The sequence below is a fragment of the Perca flavescens genome, chromosome 16 (assembly GCF_004354835.1).
Source record: "Perca flavescens isolate YP-PL-M2 chromosome 16, PFLA_1.0, whole genome shotgun sequence".
NCBI lineage: Eukaryota > Metazoa > Chordata > Actinopteri > Perciformes > Percidae > Perca > Perca flavescens.
The window spans coordinates 13,221,131-13,245,186 of NC_041346.1; the positions used below are offsets into that span (position 1 = coordinate 13,221,131).

At 41.8% G+C, this 24,056-nt stretch overlaps 1 protein-coding gene across 2 annotated transcripts in view; it reads left to right on the forward strand.

Annotated features, from left to right (window-relative positions):
- palm2akap2 (PALM2 and AKAP2 fusion) overlaps positions 1-24,056 on the forward strand; it is an 89,835-nt gene that overhangs the window by 62,040 nt on the left and 3,739 nt on the right. The window contains exons 10-16 of one of the 2 annotated variants that reach the window (XM_028600834.1): positions 16,316-16,537; positions 16,972-17,334; positions 19,196-19,294; positions 19,406-19,501; positions 19,674-21,138; positions 21,350-21,525; positions 22,749-22,787. In XM_028600834.1, coding sequence (XP_028456635.1) covers positions 16,316-16,537; positions 16,972-17,334; positions 19,196-19,294; positions 19,406-19,501; positions 19,674-21,138; positions 21,350-21,525; positions 22,749-22,787 — 2,460 coding nt within the window. The remainder of the gene's footprint in view (positions 1-16,315; positions 16,538-16,971; positions 17,335-19,195; positions 19,295-19,405; positions 19,502-19,673; positions 21,139-21,349; positions 21,526-22,748; positions 22,788-24,056) is intronic. The other variant, XM_028600835.1, reaches the window with a different exon arrangement.

The window sequence follows — 24,056 nt, forward strand, 5'->3', positions numbered from 1 at the left end:
TGATATGGAGAAAATCAAATATCACGATATTTTTGACCAAATACCTCGATATCGATACCGCAACGATATTGTAGTGTTGACTATTGATGCTCTAACAAAATATTTACACAATGAGATTTTTGATAAATAATCATCAGTAATGTAGATACAATGACGTGGGTAAAGGTAAATAATATAACATGACATGAATAACATGAATAGAAAATGACATAAACTTTACTGAAATGCAGCCTTTAAAACCAGGAAAAGACAACACTTATGTCATATCACGATATTACGATATCCAAAATCTTAGTCGATATCTAGTCTCATATCACGATATCGATATAATATTGATATATTGCTCAGCTCTACCTATAGATGATGTCATGGATATCAGGTCCATACCTTATACAGTGTCTGCTAATGTCGTGTTTATTATTCCTGATCAGGAGTGACGGACATATCCACTCGCCAATTATATTTTTACTTGACCCAGATGCTATGGTAGAGCGGTTAACTCATCAACAGTCATGTATTTCGAGAAATATGTCATTGTAAATCAGCATTGATCTCATCCATGCTTGTCACCATATTTGTTGGAATGAATTCTGGCCCTGGCGCGTTATTATGGATCCCACTTAACTTCTAGGCAAGTCCCGCCCTACAAAGCAGCTCCATTGGTTGGTGTTAGGCATTGACCTCGAGTGGTTAAGGTTAGGATAGCCGATTGGTCAGGGGATAGGACCTGAACAAATCGGGTTAGGTTACCTTGCGTAAGCATGGACACCTGGCCAATACTAGTGTGTGAATGCTATTGAAGGGCGGGTCTTGCCTAGAAGTTAAGTGGGTTCCATAATAACACGGCCCTGGCACAAGAAGATAACTTCCTCATTCTTACTGCCTACAAAGCTCTGATTGGCTCACCTAAACTATTTGGTTTGGTGTTTCCGCCACAAGGGAACACGTTTTTTTTACTGCCATATTATGTTGAGACTCATGTCACTTTGAAAATGACAATGAAAGAAAATAATGCCTGAAGTAGGCTATTTTTTTGTCACATTCCATCTTCCATCAAAGTATTTTGTCCCGTGTTTTGGTATTTGTGTTCCAGAGAGGAAGAGAACTGAAGGGATGCAGGAAACGCAACAATACAACCCAGCCATGTGATGGCCACCATTACATAACCCCCCCCCACCCACTATTGTCTGCAACATCCACCGACCATTGTTGTACTGTGCAACCAAAGTTATTCATTTAACACAAAAGCAGAGCACAAACCACCTGCTAGCACAAATACTGTGTTTACAACAAAGACACAAACACAGACAATGAAATTGCAGCAAAAAAATACCGGGAACAGGACAACATTTGTAACTTTAAAAGATATATCAAATTTCTTGAAGGAAGCAGAGAGAGCTAAATTTCTTTCATTTTTGTTTTTACAATGAGTCAGGATGGAGTTTGACCTCAGATGACAGGGCTTCATATCCTAACGCAGTGCTGTGTTTAGGTGGTGAAAAGCTCCAGAAGTCTCTCTATCACATTCCAGCTTTAGACTGGAATGTGACTGGTGACTGCTACTTGGGCTTTAGGTGTTACAGAATGTGTGAGGGGGGGAGCTCGGGGGGGGAACCATCGTCTAGTGGGTTTTGTCATTTCGTATTCTACCTTATCCTTGTGAAAGCCCAGCCGAGCTGTGGACCCTTGACATCGGGGGCATTTTTAGGAAGTGAGGTCATTTTGGCGAGTGTCAAAAATTGTGATTTGTCGTTGAGGTTCAACCATTTGCTTAGTATCTTGTCTATGAGAAACGACTCACTACTATCAAACAATGGAGGACATGGTCCATAAGCTTTTTTTTATCCACTTCTAGTTCCCATCGCCTCACGAAATATCTTCCTTTGGGATGAGGCAGGTCAGGCAGTAGAGCAGGATTAAAAAAGATATTCCTGAGCACACCTCTAGCCTGCAGCTCTCATGTTTTTCAACTGTAAAAACTCACTCTATGCAGTTACTGCTGCTGTCAAGGATGTCCATGCATGTTGTTGAAAGGTTGTGTGGTGGTAAATACAATACAAGAAATCAGTAAGTGAATCGGAAGAAGATAAGGTACTGTAGGTAACCGGGGCAAAAGAGGAAACACCAAACAGTAGGTTACAACACTTCACCACAAAGTAATTCTTGGAATGTGCTAAACGGCACAGGCCGTAACAGAATCTGAGGGGAGTTTTGTTGAAAGGTTAGCTTAAGGTAAACACGTAGTTGTTTGGGTAAAGATCAAAACTAGGTCAGTTAGGGTTATAGAGGTGAAAGTGAAAAGGGTGAAGTGTTGGATCTGAACTAAGGCAGTGGACGATCTTCCCATGTATGGCAATACGATTTCTTAATCATTTTGTAGATATGCACTTCAGGAATTTACTGGGAGGGAATCAATCAAGACATTTTGTTTATGCAGTGGTAACATGTACACAAACAGAGACCGAAATAAATTAAATTGAAAGCTTGTTAGCATGTCTACTATTACTACTACGTAAGGTCATGTCGTCCTAACTATGGGAATCCATGATTGATATCCCTTTGAAACCACAAAAAAATAGCACAGATGGGAAAAAAGGTACTATCTAAATAAAAAGGGAATCATTGTCAGATTCAGATATGTTTGCTGTCACCGGGCTGTTTTCGTCCTGTGTGAAGCCTCCTTCCTCCTGCTGTCTAAATACTGCAGGCTAATGAGCTAGTTTCCGGAAATAGACATGTGATTAACACACTGCTCTTCTCAGTGGGAGGTAGAGCAGAGCTAGTTAATGCTATAAGCTAACACTGGGAAGAGGTCAACAGGACAACAGTGTTAATATGCCTTCTTGTCTTTTATGGCGTGGGTCAGCTATAGCCGTTGCCCACTTTCTTGAGAAAGTGCAAATACTAATCTGTTACATGATCAATAAACTCATACCAAAGAAGAGTGTGCTGGTGATGGATAATAGGATCAGAAACAATTCCTGATAAGTTCACCACATTATTAATGTATATTAGTTAGGGCGGCTCTCCCATACGATTATTTTTTAAACGATTAATCTAGCGATTATTTTTTCGATTAGTCAACTAATCTAACGATTCATTTTTCGATTAATCGAACAATTATTTTCGAGCAATTATTTTCCCATTGCTCAATTATTAACAATTTACACACAACAAATTTTAATAAGGTTCAAATCTCTATTTATTAAAATTGTTTAACACTGCATTGTTCAAGTAAAATGAATTTGTAGTGCAACCTGAAGCCAGATGTTGGCTATCAATCCAACCACAAAATAAAGTCACTTTCAGGAGGAATACAAAAATAAAAACTTAAAGTAAACAGAGTGCAAAAAGAGTAGCCTGTATTTGCTTTTTTTAACAGTAGTAGGTAAAATAATGAATAAGCTCTTGTTTAACATCACAGCTCTTCTCCCTTTTAATCTTACAGTGAAAAGAAGTGCAATTTTAGCAACATTCGAAATCAGATGTATCAAATAAATCCAACAATAAAACAAATTCACATTTCAAGTCACTTTCAGGAGGAACACACAAATAAAAAAAGGTGTTAAAGTGCAATTTTTCTCTCTCCTTTCTTTGGGAATTATGAGCACGGGCCCGATTTTAACCCGACAATTTTTTAATTCGTGGGCCGTTATAACTGACGTTATAAAGGACTTAGATATCTGAAACAATCTGGCCTGGTTGCGCAATTATGGAAGACAGTCCTACAGATGGGGGAGACACGATTTAGCACAGTTTACCTCACACTCAAGTCAGTGCAGGACATACTGTATACGCGTGAGCTACGGGAGAAGCTGGAGAGGCATAGGTGAGCAGAACTTACGGTGTTTTGCTGCAGTTATCCTGACTCAGGGATCATTTTACAAAGTCTACAGACTACCACGTTGTTCTTGTTGTTGGCATTAAGAGTAAAATACTCCCACACTTCAGAAGACCGTGTGCGAGCCTTTTTCTCAACGTGTTGTTGAACTTGCGAGGAATCCATACTTTCGTTGTTGCTGTTATTTTTAGATTTCTACGCATGACACGCATAGACAGTTAAAGACGCGTCAACGCAAATTATTTGTGTCGACGCATTTACGTAATCGATGACGTCGACTACGCCGACGAATAGTCCCGGCCCTAATATTAGTAGTTCTGAAACGTATGACTCTAATGTCCGCATCTGATTTTTAATAGAGGTAAGAGGTCTGGAATGATTAGCAATAACAAAATAACATATAGTCAACTCACTTTTAACTTTAAAGCAACATACAGTACATTCAAGTTGAGCTATTGGTTTTCTTGGTCAACTTTTAATCTTCGGTTCACATGCGTATCAAACACGAGTTAGGCCGGGTCCAGATTGACTTGCCATTTGGTCCAGATGCATGTGACTTTTAGAAGCCCTGTATAGTTTTAAAGCTATTATTATGAAGCTTGTTAGTGTTGGCTGCATTTGACAAAGTAGGTTTTCCAGTCAACAACATGTAGTGATAACAAGCTAGCTAATTATCTGGCTTTCCTGGGGTGTTTTGGGAGGAAGCGTTATAAACATAGCTAGCTGTCATTAGGGTGAGTGAGTGTCGTGCAGTAATGTAAATCACTAATCTAATCTCTCTCTGCTCTGACTCAAACGATGCATTTAGGAGCATGCTAAAACCATGCTTTGAATCACATTAACAATTATGGGTAGCTCCCATAGTCACACTAATGTTTGATTGGCTGATGATGATAATGATGCAGGTTGACCATCCTGGCAAGCAAATCCATTGCCACCAAAAGAGGCAGCATGCGGATGTGATATACCTATACCTATAGCAACCGGTCCAGCAATTTATGGGTGAAACTGCAAAAAGGCCCTTTGCATTTATTATACACCATTTTCAAATTATGTGTGACACTAATGGTCTATTTTTACTTTAGATAAAATAAAAAAAGCTTATATGTTAGCTTCCCTAACCACAGACTTTAATTTTATTCAGAAGCATAAGCCCATTGGCCTGTTAGCCAGTTATCCTCACTGTGTGGTCTCTGCGCTGAGAGTCCTGTGGTACAAAATACTAAAATGGGCTGCTTCATGCTGGGAAAGGATTACAATTATATGCTTGGTGGCTTTTTTTGTCACTCACAAGCTCACATACACACACAGAAACAGGCACGACCACATCCTCAAAACCCTCAGACTTAGCCATGCATGTGTCCCCTCTTCCTCAAGTGAAGATTTGTTCCTTCATGTTTGTCCGTAGCTTATTTCCTGCACGATCATCCTGTTATCGCCGATTGTCTGTCTGATTCCGTAGAGGCTCATCTTTTATCTTTTCAGTTTCCATTCTGAGATTACTTACAGTAATGTAGTAACAGACTTGTTTAGAAGATAAAGTTTAAGAAGTATGGCAATAGATGAATCGGAGAAGTGCCTGTAAGACTGAAACCATCATGCACTATACGGTAGTTCATTGAAATGGTTGTGGTCATTGAATTGACATAATCACTGTGTGTGTGTGTGTGTGTGTGTGTGTGTGTGTGTGTGTGTGTGTGTGTGTGTGTGTGTGTGTGTGTGTGTGTGTGTGTGTGTGTGTGTGTGCGTGCATTCGTGCGTGTGATGTGATATGAAACAAAGAGAATGCTAGTGGACAGCAAGTACTGTGTCATGCTGAATTAACAGCAGGAGAGAGCTGTTACACAACCAAGGGAGGAAAAGAAGGGAATTAAACACTTTGCTACGTTACTTTGTTGTAAAAGAGTATGGCGCTTACATTTTTTAGCATTCTTCATTCACATACAGTACATGAAACGCATAGCATAGCTTAACTAGGTTAGACCACCCAAATCAGTGTTTTTATTTAACTATACCTTGCGGAGTATGGTGTTAATGGTTTCAACATTCTCCATTCACATGCATGAAACTGTTAGCATTTGAGCTACCGTGATAAATACAGATTTGGGTGATGTACACCAGCCTGCCAATAGCATGTCAGGCTAATTTTAAATCTCAATCTAGCGAAAAGCAAAGAAAAGTGGAGTGCATGTTGTGAAGTCTGCTTGAGGGCTTCTTACATAAAAAAACAATGGTGACATTTCAACATTGCTGCTTGCTGTTAAAGAGTAGTCATGGGTCATGCTAGAATGTATGAACATTAGCCAATATTGTTCCAATGGGCATTCAACCCAGGGCTAGTAGAAGTACAATGTGGATCATATGCAGTAGCCCAAGTAAAGGTTAACAATGTGTGTGTAAAAAGTGGCTTAGAATATGCCATGTAAAAAGCCCAGAGATATATTCTCAGCATTGATACAGTAGAACTTAACAGTAGGTTTCTCTAAAAATTGAAAAACTAAGATCTCAGGTTTTTTAAAATACAATTTTAGATTGAATACTTTTTGACTCAAAATAACCAGATAATATAGGATAGGCTTTATAGTTTCTTGGTTCCTGCTTGCACAAGTCATTAAATTACTAAATTATTCATAGTCAATAATGTGTTTCATATAATCAATGTCTTTGCTACATAGCTGTGTATTTAAGCAGTGTAATTTACAGAAAACTGTAAACTCTAATATGCATAGGGAGCTTAAACGGAGCTTATTTAATTTTTTAACGATTGACTCACTGTACATTACCTGTCACATAATACACGCACACTGCACTATTTCACTGGGCAACACGCCCAGCAAAGTACAGTTTGTTTTACTGTCACAGTATGAAATATTATTATACACAGATCTGGGCTCCAGTTAAAAAAAGCAATACAGTCGGTGCTTGTACTCAGTCCAAGACATAACTAATAATGGCTGGCTGTTCAGTGTCACTGCTAGACTGTGTTTTGTCCCAGTTATCCCTGCACTTGTGCAGGGAGTGTTATTCTGGCTCTGTGTCCTGTGCTTGGAGAGTTTTCACACTATGACTACAGACATTTTTGGTTAAGAAGAGTCCTCCATCTGTGAGCTTGTAAGTGTGTGAGTGTGTGTGTGGAGTGTAGCATTAGTATTCAGCCTTGAGAGTCTCACTGAAGCGCCTGTCAGGCCCTTTGTTGTTGTTTCACGACGGGGTCTTAGGGGGTCTGATGTTGTGTGTGAGGGGTGTCATTCGAGGCTTGGAAAGGGACCCAAATAACTGCCATGAGTCCAGACATGCAGTGCATACCTCTGTAACACTCAACTTAAAAGGCTTCTTAACATGATTTCCGTCTGGTTGTTGTTTGAAGCTCTCTGGCACTGGGTAGGTGAAAATCACATTCATTGTTATTCTTTTGCAGTGCAGCAATATGCCGTCACAGCGCTTGTGTGTCTGTGTAGGAAGCTGGGTGGAGATACACTCACAAGCCTTATATACCAGTTCTCTTCCTTGTACTAGTACTTAAGCAGAAATAGATGTTGCTTTATTGATGCTGCACTGCTTGGCTGTGAACCATTCACTTTAAAGCCCTTGTGTGGGTTTGTGGATATTGTTTTGACGCTACTAACAGCTAGCCATCCATAAGATTAAGCCAGGTCTTTAATATTTCAATTTAAAATGTGTAAAATGTAAAAAACCCAAAAGCAAATATTCTTAAAAACATGTCTAAGTTGTGTTAAGTTGGCTGATCTGGTGGTTGTGTTTTTTTTTTTTTTTTTTGCCAAATGTTGACCCCAGTGAACTAGTAGTGTCTTGGTGTGATTGTGTCTGTGTTTAAGTGCAGGTGGCCTCGAGTTTTTGGTGTATTTCCTGTGTTGAGTTCCATTTCCATGGACACAAGTTAGCGCCGCTTCCTGGTTTCCTGTTTAGATAACCTGTGAGCTGTGATAGGCTTTAATCCAATCAGTTGCTTCCTGTAGTTTGCAGCATCATTTGTTTTAAAGTGTCCAACACCCATCTTTAAATACATGGTCACTATCTTGATCATCCAGCAAGACTTGAGCGTTTTGACTCTAAAATAACTGTATGTGACTGAAGGATCTAAGAGGGTGTTACTCAGCAATTGGCAGCTTTTGTGAAAGGGGTTGCTTTTTGACAGGATTTTATTTTACAGCATGGAAAAGCCCTTACACATTGTTTCATAGTTGAATTCGCTTGAGACAGACACTGGTTCAGTTAGGCTGTACAATATAGATGAGTGACACTTTTCTCCTCAACTCAGACCTCATTATGAACCCTTCATTCCTGTTCTGGAAATGTCAAATTTCTCCTAAATATTAACAAGCAATCCGTTTTTTAAATATATGTGTGCATCTTAAGATTACATTCATAACCTATTTTTAATTGTGAAGATGTAATAACCATCCCGCCCACATAATATGCAACTGAATGTCCTGTTGCAGTCCAAAATGTTTCAAATAATGAACACTAGACACCAATGAAAATCTGTGACTTCAATTCAAACAGGCCTGCTTTTGACTTGTAATGCAAAGTTGCATTATGTCTCTTCAATATTGTATGCAAAATTAATGATTTAAATTGACACAGACACACAGTCTGTATACCCTGGAGCCATGCAGGACATAACCTAAACCAAAAGAGTAAAAGTGATTTACATACATACATATTTTTCTGTTCTTACACATGTTAACACCTTAGTTTGTTACTATCTGTGCAAAATCTTCTGTGTTTGTACAGTCTGTGTGTGTGTGTGTTTGTTGTGTGTGTGTGTGTGTGTGTGTGTGTGTGTGTGTGTGTGTGTGTGTGTGTGTGTGTGTGTGTGTGTGTGTGTGTGGGTGGACATTTGTGTCTTTCTGGCATGCTGCGATGGTTAAGTGTGTCATTTGTTTCGTTTATGATCAATCACGATCAACTTTCATGATATAAGACTGCTCCGGGCACTACTCTTTATTGACTGGTGTTGACCCAGATACATGCAATCACACGTACACACGCACACGGATGAACCGTCACATATACTCCTTTTCCTCAGTCTCTTTTACCTCTGTTTTTTTGTTTTCCAGCGATTAGCTCTCCCCTCTGTAAATGTACCAGCACTGGCATAATGACCATCACAAGTCTCTTTGTGCGTTGCAACCCATCCAGGAATTTAACTCCCCAGTGCATATGCAATAATTGGGTTACTGTCCCAATTTTCTGTGACCGATCAGTTATTTCTAGAATGGGAACTCACCGATAACTTGTGATTTGTCATTTTAAACAGGGACACTTAAAAGGGATGGGGGCGTTCATTTCTGTGTTTTTGTACAATGATGTTATCCAGTCAAATTCACAGTTATTCACAGCTACTAGGAGCTCGATGGTGTTTTAAGCCCCCAACGTCTCCTTCCGGGCAGCGCTGCCGTTGACTTCAAGGCACCTAACCCTAACCTTAAGACATTGGGGGCTTATAACAGATAAACCCCTCAGGACACACAGCTGTTAATGGGCACACTACGCTACAGAGTAGGATAGGAGTAGGATAACCTCTCTGTCTCCATCTATTTTCATTAGATAAATGATGTCAGGGGGTTTAAAGCTGAAATTAAAAGACTGATTTGCACAGATCAAAGAGAATTCCTACACAACTGTCTTTTATTGCACAATTGTGAGGGAAGAAAAATACTTTGAAAGCTGATATTTCAGCCCTGTTATTCAGAGAAGATATTGATTAAGTGCTTATGCTTTATGTGGCCAGTGTCTGACTAAGTTCCTCATGTGTACAACACCTTGTTTAGTTTCTTGTCATCGACACAAGGTCAAGGTTTTGACAGCAGTGAGGAGACAACTAGCTTATTAGAGAAAAAGTAATACCCAGGAAAAAATATCATCCTGGCAATACTTCAGTAAAACCGCTTTTTCATTTGCTTATTTGGCTTTGAAAATTGAATCAATGTAGCACTTAATTGCTGAAATGCATTCTGACATCGGTTCCTCTTTGGGATCACCGTCCTCCATCATTTAGCAGCACCTGACACATTATTGCTAATTGCTCTTGTAAATTCGAGGAAAGTGTTTCCAGTGCGTCTTGATGTGGTGCTTGTGAGCAGAGAAAGTGAACCGTGACTCAGGTCAGCTCTAGTTTCCACTGGCCTGATCCTATGACCCAACAGGTGCACCCTCACACACAACACCCCTATAGACGAGTCGCATTAGAGTGACCCTGAGACATAAGAATCTGATTTCTTTTAGTGGGTTTACTCCTTAATTTTGGCATTGAAGTTCCCAGTAGCTGGACAGGGTTTTTGCTAGTTTTATTTTATCAAGATGGACGAGCCTCTCAGACCAGCCTGTTATATGTAAAGTCTCCACTAAAAGCTCTGATTAAATACTTTGTAAGGCTGGATGAGGCAGCGGATTTTATGTAATTTACTTGTTATTAAAAGGTGAATAGAACTGGTACATCACTCTAACCCTTAGACTGAGTCAACAGTCCCATACTGATGATGATAGAAGAAAATACCATTCCCCCCTTCACCTCCTCCCTCTTTCTTCAGTCATCATCTCTTCATTATCGCCTCTCTGCCTGCCTCTCTCGCTCTGTCCCCTCGGAATTTGACAGACTGTAGGTTAAAGGGAAAGGGGGCGCGCGACATATGCGTGGAGTGGGGAAAGCAATTGCTCGGTCTTACACAGGAAGGGAGGAGTGGGGAGCCACAGGGTGGATGTTTTTGGTGTGTGTGTGTGTGTTTGTATGAGGGCCTGCACAGAAGGGATTTTGTGGATCCATCTGGAGGAACACACACATACATACACACACTCAGCCCATGACATCACAGCTTACCGAGCAGCCGGCAGGAATGTTACTGAGAAAGGAGAGGCTTTGTGGAGGAGAGGAAAGAGACGGGAGGGGAGGAAAAGGAGGAGAAGAAGAGGAGGAAAAGGCTTGGCCAGGGAAAAGTCCGGCACTCCCACTATCTGGAACAGGACGGAGCAAGGCTGGACTGAAGGGAACAGAGCTAAATAGGAAAAAGGATAAAGCTTATTAAAAGAAATAGGAAATATTGTAATGTTACGAAACTTAAGGAAGCTTGCTTTTAAAAATTACACCATGGATTTACAAATGTCACTGAAATAGACTAATATTACTTATAAGAGCAGCAGGTGAGTACCAACCCTATTTCACTTTTTGGGGTCGTACGACGTAATTTTATGGAACTTCTGTATTTTAAGCTGTATTTTAGTCAATGAGAACACCAAATATGTTGTACAAACTAAAATGACATGAGATGTTGGCTACAGAGGACAAACAGGAACTGGAATACTGTAAAGGAAAAGGGGAGGAAGTGTCAGAATACACACACACATACATACATGTGTTTTGTATTAGATTAAGTATTGATGTCAAACTTGAGAATCTGTTGCAGTGAAGGTTATGCAGATGTTACAACATAATGTGAGAACTGAACTGCCCACTTTGGCCTGACAATCTCATTGAGTCCTCTCTGTGTTTTATGCTCCTTCAGTCAGCCCACCTGTCTCTCTATTAATGTGGCTTGCCTGTTACCCACTATGTGTCTGTTTAGCCGCGTTTAGTTTGTCAGTGACGTATGACTCGTAATGACTCTTCAACACCTCCAAATTGTCTTAAGCGGAGACTGACTGAAATCATTAATATGTACCCGATAGCACTGTTTGGCCTGGGTTCACAATCCAGACTGTTTTATCTGAGAACACCATGCTAACCAGCAGCGGGCTCCAGTTACTATACAGGATCATATTTAGCCAGGAAACAGAGCCGGGAACGCTGACTGCACCGGGTTACCAGGAGCTGTGTGTGTGTGTGTGTGTGTGTGTGTGTGTGTGTGTGTGTGTGTGTGTGTGTGTGTGTGTGTGTGTGTGTGTGTGTGTGTGTGTGTGTGTGTGTGTGTGTGTGTGTGTGCGCGCGCATGTCTGTTTGAGGACGTCATCAAGTTATCATTTAACATTTGCCATGTGTTCTGGCTGAGGTGCATGCTAATAGAAGCCTATGACGCGATATTAAAGGCATGGAAAATGGGTTTGTGAGAGACGTCAAGGTTGTGTGTTTACTTCCCGTCAGGGAGTATTCGGGTTGTATACATGTTCTGGTAAACCCCCCATCGTCTCAGGCATGCAGCTGAGTGTGTGTGTGTGTGTGTGTGTGTGTGTGTGTGTGTGTGTGTGTGTGTGTGTGTGTGTGTGTGATTTTTGTGTACTGTCACGGTCAGAGCGTAAGCATTTCCAGATGTGATGTGAATGGCGACAGGCGGAGAATGAGACAGGATTTAGTCAGAGCATAAGACAGTAATAGTTAGCTGACACATGATTGTATTACTATTACTTGTCATGACTAACCGTTACTCCTGGGTTAATATATTTTAGCAACCTAAATGTAGCTTTAAGACCAAATCTAAGCCATAAAATAATACCTTAATCTTAACTAACCCTAAAGTCACCCTTACCAAGATAATCATTTTTTTCTGATTTGACTGAGCTTGGCTTGTCATGCAAATTTAAATCAACCTAATACTGATTCATTTCTCTCAAGCCACGTCTTTGCCCTAAAATAGATCCGTGAATTTGGCAAAGCTGGTAAAAAGGTCTTCACTTTGGAGGATTTTCCTTCACTTTCTATCCTTTTTAGGAAAAAGTCAAAGCACAAACACAGCTGACACGTCATGGTGGTGAGGGTGTGACTATTAAACACTATAGTTCACATTTATGTAACTGTTAAATAGACATGTATGTGTATTTACATGCTAATGGAAATGTAACTGCTGTCCCCAGAGTAATAGAACATTCTCATGTTTTCAGACAGTCAAACAAACCATGAACATTAAAGCTTTTTCATTACATTTACAAGACTTCTAACCACACGTACACACACACAAACACACACACACACACACACACACACACACACTGGCCAGCCAGGGTGAACAGTGTCCCTCATCACAAGTATTAAAGTCCGAGCCTTGAGGACAGCTAGTTATGCCTGGAATGTCAGTTCACCTCAATGGGAGTCAGAAACACACATGTGAATACACAACTCCGAATACACACACTTATAAGACCACGCTCATACTGTCATGCACTGCTGCACAAAGTGCACACACACACACACACAGAGTGTGTGTTTGTGTGTAACAGAATAGCATTGCATATGAGACATTCCTGTACTATAGTACTGTTTCCCTGAGGCAGTAACAGGATATCCTCCCCCACTGTCCTGCCTGCTGGACACACACTCTTACACACCAGGGTTATTATAGTAAATTAAAAGTGAAACAAAAACAAAAATAAGCAGTAAAAAATATTTGTATTAAAATGAAACTAAACAAAACAAAAACTAAACTGACAACTAAACTAAAACGATATTGAAAGAGAAAATAAAAAAGTGAACATAAATTATTTTCACTTTTTGTTTTGTAGCTATATTTCACTACCGAAAAAAATAAAAAAAGACACCGTCAATTTCTGTCAACTCTCGAGACATTGAACAACAGAAATTGATGGACTTGAGATCCCAGGAGATGGCGCTGTGCTGCAAACTAAATCTATAAAAACTAAACCGTTCTGAAAACCTGAAACTAAACTAAAACTAGCAAACACACTCTGAAAACGAACTAAAACTAAAATGAAAATGTCAAAAAAAAAAGAATAATTCAAAATTCAAAACTATTATAACCTTGCACACACACATTCCTGCACACAGTCCATACAATGGGTCAAGTGTAGTGTATCCACGATGTTCCTCTTCCGGGATTGGTCTGTTGCTGCCGGAAATTCCGCCTGATGTCACTCTTTTCTGCTGGATGTCCGTTACCTTCCGCTTCATTTGTGTTGTAATTTTAAATTTATGAGGACTAAGGTTAACTGCTCCTCAGATCTCTGCAAGGTAAATCCAGACAGCAAGCTAGATGAGTTTTCTGTTGCATGACCAAAACAAGTTCCTTCCCGTGGCTATTTTGCAGCGGCACCGTGGCTCCGTCTGGCGTTTAGCACCGACGATTGTGATTGGTTTAAAGAAATGCCAATAAACCAAAGCATGTTTTTCTCCCATCCTGGAATGCCGTGTGGACTTGCCAGACCCTCCTCCGCAGTGCTGTGGAGGAAGGTCTGGCAATGCGAGACTAGGTCAAGTGTAACAAGACAGAAGACCTGGTCTAAGTGAGTGTGTGTATAGAAGTAACATGTGGTCCTCACATGGCCCGCTAATATCATTTACTGGGTGAAGAATCATTTGAGTTGCTTAAGTAGAAACTGAAGATGAAAGGAAAAAAAAATTTGCCTGCTTGGCATCATCATTATAGCACCTTCATTGTTGAATGTTAGCATGCTGATATTAGCATTTAGCTAAAATCTCTACTGTCTAGTACAGCCTCACAGAGCTCTTGTTACACTTCACCTCCCAGAGATACAAACTGTCTGTATTAGTGTGTTCTTTCTTCTTTTCTATCATTTAATTGATATTTCACTTCTGACACAGTAGTATCAAAAGGAATGTTTTACATTAAAAAATGTCCCAGATTGTTACATCCCTAGCCTTGAATTAGAAATGTGTGAGACATTCCTTTCAGAAAATGTTTGTATTCTGATTTATATATATATCACACACGAGACAGCCTAAGCATGTGACTGAGCCAGATGGGTCAACAAAGCCCTCGGAGAAAAAAAAAGTTTTTCTCACAGTAGAAACGGGAGACATGAGTATAGGAAGGAGGAGGAAAGAGGACTGAAGAATGGAGCGAGGAGGAGAGTGTTGCTTCGGTATAGACAAGAGAAGGAGGAGAGGCAGGGTGTTATAATCTATTATGTTTCACTGACCAGATCCCAGAGAGGAGAGAGGAACCAAGAGAGGAAGGAGAAGGCGCAGAGAAAGAGAGAGAGAGGATGAGGGGGAGAAGAGAAAGAGGACTAGATAAGGAAGAGAAAAAGATCCAGATTCAAAGCTAGGCTGCCCTGTTTATGTTGATACTAAGTCAGACATCGCATATCATAGGGGGTTCACATCAGTAAAAAAATCCCATGGATATCATTTAATGGGAGTACTTAGGTGTACAAAATGTGAGCTGACCAATTCACTGAAATGGTCCTCCTCATTAAATCCCAACGCACACACTCTGACACGTTACAAAAACGGGGGTCAACAACCCCTCATGGGAGTAAACACATCTTCAGAACAGAGGTGTACTTGGTACAAGGCAGTAAACCAGGAAGCAAATAGAGTTTGTTTGTTAGTGGCCTCTGTAGAAACAGACAGGTCAGTAAAGACAGGAGTGTGTAAATGCTAACAGTGGATCTGGAATGTGTCGGATGGATGGTTCACAAATACAGAAGGTCACAGGTTTTAACTCCCTGCATGCCAATGTGTCTACCAATGTGTCCTTTAACCAGATACTCAACCCCCATTTGTATATTTAAATAAGAAGTCAGTGAAGTGCCAACACAGTTGGTAAGTTAATTAATGTGGTGGTAAAGTATGGGGGGGTGGGAGGGGGGGTCAAAGTCAAAGTCCCCAAAAAACTGACAATTAATGTCACATCACAGTATTGCATGAAGCGGTGATTATTGCTTCATAAGGGAGGGACATTTTAATACATTTCGACAACTTATTTCGTCATCTAGCAGTTGTACACCAGTTTCTACAGGCTGTGCGACCAACTCAGCAGGGGAATTTAGGCATTGATGATGTGGCCCCGAGGCAGGCACTTAATCCAAAAACCCAGCAGTGATGCTGCTCTGTGAACAGCTGAGGTCTGTTCTGGGCTGAGCTGCCAAACCTCAAGTATCTGACAAATCCCATGACTGTGATACACTTCTGAGAAATTATTATTCTATGCAGAACAAATATAATGTTAAAGTTTTGAGCGATGCCATAACACGATACAATCGACACATGCTGTGCAGAGAATCATACCGTTTTGCCCATCCCCACCCACAGTCGTAAAAGCTCAAGATACTTCCCTACTTAAACTATAAAAGTAATAAACTGACATCCCACCTGTCCGTTTGTCTGTTGTATAATAGAGTATCAGATAAAATATGGAGCAGGAAGAGTTACTGTATTTAAACTATTTGCCAAGTATTCAGCACACTGATTCATTCACAGAACTGTGAAGGTCTTTGAACAAAGATACAATGGATTTCAGTTTTTTTATGGAAGACTGTTATGTTTTTGCTGTCATTAAGCAGCAGAATGGCAGTCGGTGCCCCCTAGTGGTGTGAACCAGTCAGAACACACTACTACTGCAATGCAGACAGACAGATGTATGTGTGTGCGTGTGTGTGTGTGTGTGTGTGTGATTAGAAAGAGTCTGATCTCTAAGAAAAAGTGCAACACTTTCTCTTTTAACCACTACTTTAAGCATACATTGTTTTTATGCAAGTGTACAGCGTACAGCCTCTCCATACAGTATCCCTGAACATTGTGTCGTTGCTTGTTTCTTGACACAGAGATCATGGCGGGCAGCCGAGGATGTCAGTGACACAATTCCACGAGAGCGAGCCCTGAAGAGTGTCAGTTTCCAGGAATCGGTCAGCGTTATCACCGACAGGCCTGCGACCATGGAACTGGAGAGCCAGCAAATCCAACATGGCTGCCTCAGCAGCCCCAGTAACCGAGCCCACAATACAGTTGGGGTGAAAGTAGAGGCTTCTGACAGCGAGGTGGTGCAGGTATGCAGCTCACATTTTCACTTGTTTAATTAACTTTAGTTTACCAACAACAACTTTGACCTGCCAATTTATGTTGGGCTGAGTGGTCTTAGGAAATAGTTTAGATTTTCTTGATTTCTGTCACTTTTTTTCTCAGCAATATGAGAAACATTAGCCTGGACATACAGCTACAGCTGGCTAAATTACAGTAATTTGGCATATGTACATACTAGCCTTCAATTGGTTTATTATATAGCATCTGGGTGTCCAGAAATGTATATTTATTGTCATTTATTATGATAAAAGTAAATAAAAGTATCACGTGCTGTATTGTTAAATGGCTTATCATCTCATGTGCATTGTTTCCCCTTAATATAATACCAGGAGGAGTTTGATGAACATTATAGTACAATAGTTGTACACAACAGCAATTTGATTGTCTGCTGCGTCTACAGGAGATCCGCTACTTGGACCAGGTTTTAGACGCCGCTTCCGAAACACCCACCAACGGAAACACTTCTCCGCCAGAACACGCCGAATCAATCACCATCGATGGAAACCGTCCTTCTGTCTGCGTGTCGGCCTCGTCTCCCAGCGATCACGGATCAGTCGTTGTGGAGGGGCAGAGACAAACCATGTTCCTGTACCAGGAGGACTCTGCTGTGAGGACCAACGGCCATGTGCAGGGAGAGGAGTCGGCGAGCGGCAGGGCGAAGTTTGAGCTGAGAGCTTTTCAGGAGGAGAGACGGCCAGCCAAACTCTTCACTCCTGGAGAGGAGCAGCAGGTCAGGGTGACGAGGAGGCGGCCCTCAGGGGAGGTAAATGGCTGTTAGAATACAGTGTGTACTTTATCAGCTGTAACACATGCAGCATTCAGACACACAGTATTCCAAAAACAACGCAGAAGTAATGTTATTGTGAATCTTATCTGTATTGTAGTGTTAGTAATAAGAGGTCTGAGGAGGGCTCGGAAATGTAAGAACATTCCAGTATTCTTGAGTAAAGCGTGACTTATGGTCCTGCGGAGGCTCCACGCAGAGTTTTCACTGCAGCCTGCGTAAGTGGCCTGAAGTTTATACCTGTGCGTTGGTAGTGCGTCGAGCCGGCGTGTGTGTGTGTGTGTGTGTGTGTGTGTGTGTGATAGAGCGAGAGAGAAGTGAGAGAGTGACGGTGATTAGCTTCAGAGTGAGTAGCGACTCTAGAGTCATAGTGAGAGAAAAAAAGTGTCTCCCCTGTGCTTTCTGATCACAGCGGGAAACGTTAACCCTCTCCTTGATTTCATTTGGTTCATGGAGAAGGAGAACCAGGAAATGATTAGGGGGAAATGCAACGCTGCCAAGAGACGACGTGCGTCGCCACGCTGTGTGCGGAGACACAGCTGTGGCTACGTACGTAGGTACGCGGAGGTACCTACGTACGTAGCCACAGCGTAGATTTTACGCAGAAGTATAAATAACGCTTAAGTCCTACCAAATGACCATAATGTAAACAAGCATAATTATTGCCTTTTGTCAAAAAGTCTAAACTGCTTGCATGAAACACATGCAGCTATAAAGCCAGCTAAATTATGACAAGGTAAGCTAAAACATAAAATGTTCAGCCTAAAATGAATGATTTATCGTATATGAATACGTCCTCCAGATGTTTATCTCAAAGGAAAACCATATAATAGCTGAACTCTTTTGTATATTTCTTCTTGGTACGCTAAATAAGACTTTTAAGAGAAAATTATATTCCTGACTTTAACTGAAAGTTGACTAGAAAGTTTTTTTTTTTTTTTACTCTCAGAAGGTTTTTGATTATCCAGCCTCGGCATTAAAACAAAGGTCTGAAAAATATGAAAACGTGTGGAAATATTCCCAGAGTGTTGAGTTAAAAATGCACAAAAAGGTACAGTATTAAGTTATATGTTAGTACTTTCTTCATCTACAATGGTATGACCAAAGTCACAGGGTATACTGTACTTACCACAACACACACAAATCATGAAATTAAGAAATTACATCCTAAAAGGAAGCAATTTTGAAAATGAAAGTGTGTCATAAGTTAACCCTGAGTAACACGAGCACATGATGCGAAAGTAGTGTCCAAAAGGTTAACTGTGGTTCACATTTTCATCAGAGATAAGGAAAGAGTGATGACCAGTGGGAACTTTCCACTATTTTAAAATCAACCACTAAAAAATAAAACACAATCCTTTACAGTCGAGTCCCACTGTGAGATCCTCTGATCTACCTTGGGTATTACATGGCTTGCTCAATGGCATAACAACGGATTGGTGAGGCAATGGAAAGCATTCTTGTTTCGCCTGCTAACAGGACTTTACTGAATATATATATATAGGCTACTTAAAGGTGCTGTAGGTAAGATTGTGAAGATCCAGGACTTAGCCCAAAAATTTGAACATCGACAACTTCTCAGTCCCTCCCCCCTTTCCGCTAAAGCCCAAAACGGTCTCCTAAGCCCCTCCCCCCACAAGGGAGAATGAATGTGTGTGCATGAGCAGTGATTGACACGCAGTGAACATAGGGTCAGTTTCAGCAAATATGACAGAAAGTTAGTTTTATAAGTCTTACCTACTGCACCTTTAATGTGCATATGTTTCTGTCTATCTCTGTCAGCTAATGTGATTAAAAGCTAATGCTGTAGTAAAAATGATTGGGAATTCTCTTCTCTCAGGTACAGGAGCTGGAGCGTGAGCGTCAGGAGCTGATCAAAGACCAGGCCGTGAAGAAAAACCCTGGGATCGCCAACCGCTGGTGGAACCCTCCTCAGGAGGTAGCCTCCCACTTAATATTTGTTTTTATTTTTATGTTACCTCAATCAACTTCCTGACCAACTTGACTGACTGATTTTTTTTTGGTTGGTTCATTCATTCGTTCATTCAAGGTTCCTTTGGAAGAACAGCTGGATGCAGAGCAGCTTGAGTCCCTCAAGAAATACCAGGAGAGGAAACAGCAGAAACATACTTATACATACTCACAGGTAACACACACACACACACACACACACACACACACACACACACAAGACTAATGATGCGGGATATGAAAATGATTTGCACTACAATCTAACAGTGTTGTTGTTACACTAGGGTCTCACCTTTCTTTTCTTATCTCCTCTGTATTCTGTCCTCCCATGTCCTCTCTATTTGCAGCCCCAGGTGTCAGGTCCTCCCACAATGGTGACCTTTGACCCGGATCTAAACAGGAAGGAGGACATTGTGGAGGAGCAGATCAACTTCTCGTCTGCCAGGAGGCAGTTTCTGCAAGGGGAGGCAACCAAGAGGGACGTAGCTCCTCACATCTACTCCGCCAAACCCTTTTCGAAATCCATGACTAGAGGCAGCCAGGGGAGCGGAGACATCGTTGCAGAAACCGGGGAGGGTCACGTGGCCTGGTGCGATGAAGGGACTGCAGCAGAATTTACTCGTGCACGAGCTGTAATGACAATCCTGCCTGACGAGGAGGAAGGGAAGCACCATTTCCATCCAGGTTTTCACCCAGAGGAGTCCGACTCAGGATTAGATGAGTCATCTGTACGTTCTCAGGACACTACGGTGTTTAGCTTGGATAACGTTTCCGACAGCGGGGCTTCGCTACCACCTACCCCGTTGCCACTTACCCCGGTGTCACCGCCTACCCCCCAGCCCACCACGCCAGTCAATGGGCAGACCAGTGGCAGTCCAACAGAAGAGGAGCTGGACTACCACGCAGGGGTACTTGTCCAAAATGCTATCCAAAATGCCCTGGCAGCTCAGGATGGAGAGGAGTGGCAGCCTTCGGACTTAAATTCTTCACAACTGAGCGCCCCTGTGTCTCCATCCTCGGCTTCTTCAAGTAGCCCAGTGCCAGTTTCCTCCTCTCCTGTGTCTTCGAGCGGAGCTCCCAGCCTCCAATCGCCTGTGTCCACCAGTCCTGCTCCATCCAGCCTGTCCCCTCAGCCAGACAGAGTGCCAGAAGTAAGAGTTGTTTCCGAAGAGAAGCCTTCAGAATCACAACACGCTCTGCAGCAGCAGCAGCAGCAGCAGCAGCCCTCCAGTCCAGCACAGCGAACACAGCTCCAGACGCCTTCTCCGCCGCCTTCTCAGCCCATCTCGCCACCCCAGAGGCCCAGAGATGGAGGCCCCAGGATCAAAATCCAGTCCTCTTACGCCAGAGCCCTCGCCTCCTCCGCCCCGGCTCCGGCCCCTGCCTCTGCCGCGGCAGCTCCAGTTCCCAGGCCGACCCCGGTCTACCGTCCCCCTTCTCCCCCAAGCCCGGAGAAACCAGAGTTCAGCTACTTCAGTAAATACTCCGAGGCGGCTGAACTGCGCAGCACGGCCGCAGCAGCACGAGGCCCCGACACGGAGGCCGCCAGCGGGCCATTCCGCCTGCGCTCCAACAAGCAGCGAACTCTGTCCATGATCGAAGAGGAGATCCGAGCAGCTCAGCAGAGGGAGGAGGAGCTGAAGAAACAGAGGAAGGAGCAGCCTGTGGTTATTGCCCGCCCCAGCAACGCTTCCAGCAACAGTCTCGGGCCCGTGAGGACGGGCACGCGGCAAACCAAGATCTCCCCAGCAGATAAGATGAAGAGCAACAGCCTGCCAGCTAGACTCACACTCACAGCGAAGACAGCCCCAGGTTAGTCACGACTGTACCGCTGTTTCTCATTGGTCTCTGTATGAGACTGCTGTAGGTTGTTGTTGTTGCACTAGAACTAAAAACCTTAAAAAAAAAACCTTCTTGTACATACGTTATAAGTTACAATGAAATATTGCTTCAGTAAACCACTTGTGCTTGGTGTAATTTAAAAAAACGTGTCTAACTCCCTGTGTTTTTCTTTAATGTACAGGAAAGATCGAGAAAGTGCGACCTGCACCGCCCGTCTCACCCTCACCTTCAGAAGGAGCCCTGTCTGACGCCGGCAGCGAGGACTCTGGAGGACGACCCAAAAACTTCATGCAGACGCTTATGGAAGACTATGAAACACACAAAGTGAAAAGGAGGGAGAAGCTAGAGGACAACAGTGTGAGTATTTGAACCTGGAAAAACAAGATTAGCATAGAGAAGAGACTCGTTTTTAACAAAACAAAACAACAAATGCATTTTTGCACAGATAATACTTGACCATCAGCTAGTATAAATATAAAGATGTTGGTTGGTGCTAAATTTAAAAATAAAAAATCCCATTCTAAATAAATAAAAGTAGAAGTTGTTTTTGAAAATATGCAACCAAGGTGCCAAAATGTCTCTCAGTGAGTGACAGTAGCAGAAAGGTGATGCAGCCAGCTCATCACACATTACATGCTTGTTTGGCTCCCGTGGTTCACTGGGATTGAGTAATGCCAACATGGTTGAATGCTTCCTTTCATGTCCTGTTGGCACGAGCTAATATTGTATAACCGCAATGGGAATTTACCAGCCTAAAGCAGGAACTGAAATTGAAATTAAGTCACAGACGCTGGGGGATTTCTGTCCTGACTCCATCTTTACTCGTTTGTTTTGTATCTGAATATGTCTTTTAATGCCAGGTTTCTTTATTAAGAAGAAGTATTTCAATACTTCTTCTTAATAAAGAAACGTGGCATTTTTTTTTTGGCAGAGTTATCTGCTGAAACAAAAGTCTACGAAGCCCTTTGGCTTACATGATGGAAAGAAAGTGACAACCAGAAAATGTCACAGACAACAGTTTCACTTCTCCACCGATTTTTCCAAATCATATGCACCAACACTTAAAGGTGCCGTAGGTAGGATTGTAAATGTAGCGATTGACACACAGTTAGACACACACCCCCCTGGCCGTGATTGGTGCATCTGAACAGGGAGCTGTGGATTTTTGCAAATCACACTACAGGCTGTAGGTGGTGCCAGAGTTCCCCCAATTTTTTTTTAATTACCTGCTTCATGTAGTTCTACTGAAACATAGGGTCAGTTTCAGCAAATATGACAGAAAGTTAGTTTTAAGTCTTACCTACTGCACCTTTAACATTCACATACAAGAAAACATACATCTGAGGGTAACATTACATTACACAAACACATCATATTCTGCAAAAGGAAATGTATGACATTGCATTCATAGTTATCATGCATTTTTCAGGATATACAATAATATAATATAATTATTAATAATTTGCAGCAGGGTTGTTGTTACCTGTTTTTGTCATTGCTGATCTTGTTATTGTTTATCCATGATGACATCACATGTGTTGACTATTTGTACTGTCGCTTCTCTCCTGCCGGTCGGTCAGTATGCCCGTTTGTTGTTGGCCAACGAGGTAACCACTGAGGTATCTGTCTCACCTCGAACCTGTTCACTCCACGAACCGCCTTTACTGACAGACCTGGGTCAGACTCAATTGAAAAGTCATAGAAAAAGTAATACATCCCTGCTTTCTGTAACGGTTGACTTTTGGGGGGGGGGGGTTAATATGTCTGTATCACATCTCACTGAAAGAACTGTTTATTCCCTGGGATTTGGAGAGCATTCCGAAGCTGTTTGTGTTCTTGAGCATTATCTCAGTTCATCTTACGAAGAAGTGAAAGTTCTCAAACACAGTCTTAAGTTGTAGATGAGTCAGCAGCAAAAAAAACTGTCCCAGATATGAAAGTGGTCCAGAAAACAAAGATGGGGATGTATTATTTTAGTTAGAAAGCCTAGATCGGGAGGATCCTGTGAGGGAAAACTTTAACAGTTTTATATCTGATCCCAGGTCTGCTCGTGGTCTCACTGCATTACTGTTCAGATCTGTGGTGTTGGTGCTGCATGTGCTTGTCCATCAATTTGGTGTGACCTTTGAACCCCCCATTCCCCTCCCCATGCACAATGTTTTGCACCTGCCCTCCCTATACAACAAATGTACAGCGCCAGTTAAAAACATTAAAAAGGTGATGTGGGCTACTTTAAAATATTAGAAAAGAATATATATGGCAAAAGAATTTGGGTGATAAACATCAGATGAATGATAGTGATATTTCTTTCTACCAAAAGGACATATAAAAGTATCAAATATTTTTATAGCATGCTTCATTCAAAGAAATACAGTATACCTTTCTGAGTTGCTATATGTATCGACTGGAGGTCACAGTAAATGCAATTAGCGAGCATCAACTGACTCCTCCAGTAGAAACTTAGGTAGGGCTCAGCTTTTGAAAATAATTTAGTCTCCATCTCCATCATTTTCTACCCACAATCGACTTCCCCTTCATTGGGGATTCATGCTCAAAAAGAAATCTTTCCTGTGTGTGGAGATGTGCTCACGTGTTTGTAACTGTGTGTGGTTGTGTGTGTGTGTGTGTGTGTGTGTGTGTGTCTCGGCATGAGTGTGTGAGAGGGACGGTGATCGGGGGGAACATGACAAATGGAAGACATCTAGTGTTGAAGCATGAAACTTCCCCTGGAATGGAATACAATGACTTTTGTTTTTATTGTCAAATACTGCAGGTGCGCTTCATTTGGTGCTTTATTCTGGTAGATACATCTCAAGGACTCCTTTACTGCAGGGAGGTTTAACCAAGCGCTCCCTCAGTTTTTGACATGGACTGCATGCCAAATTAAA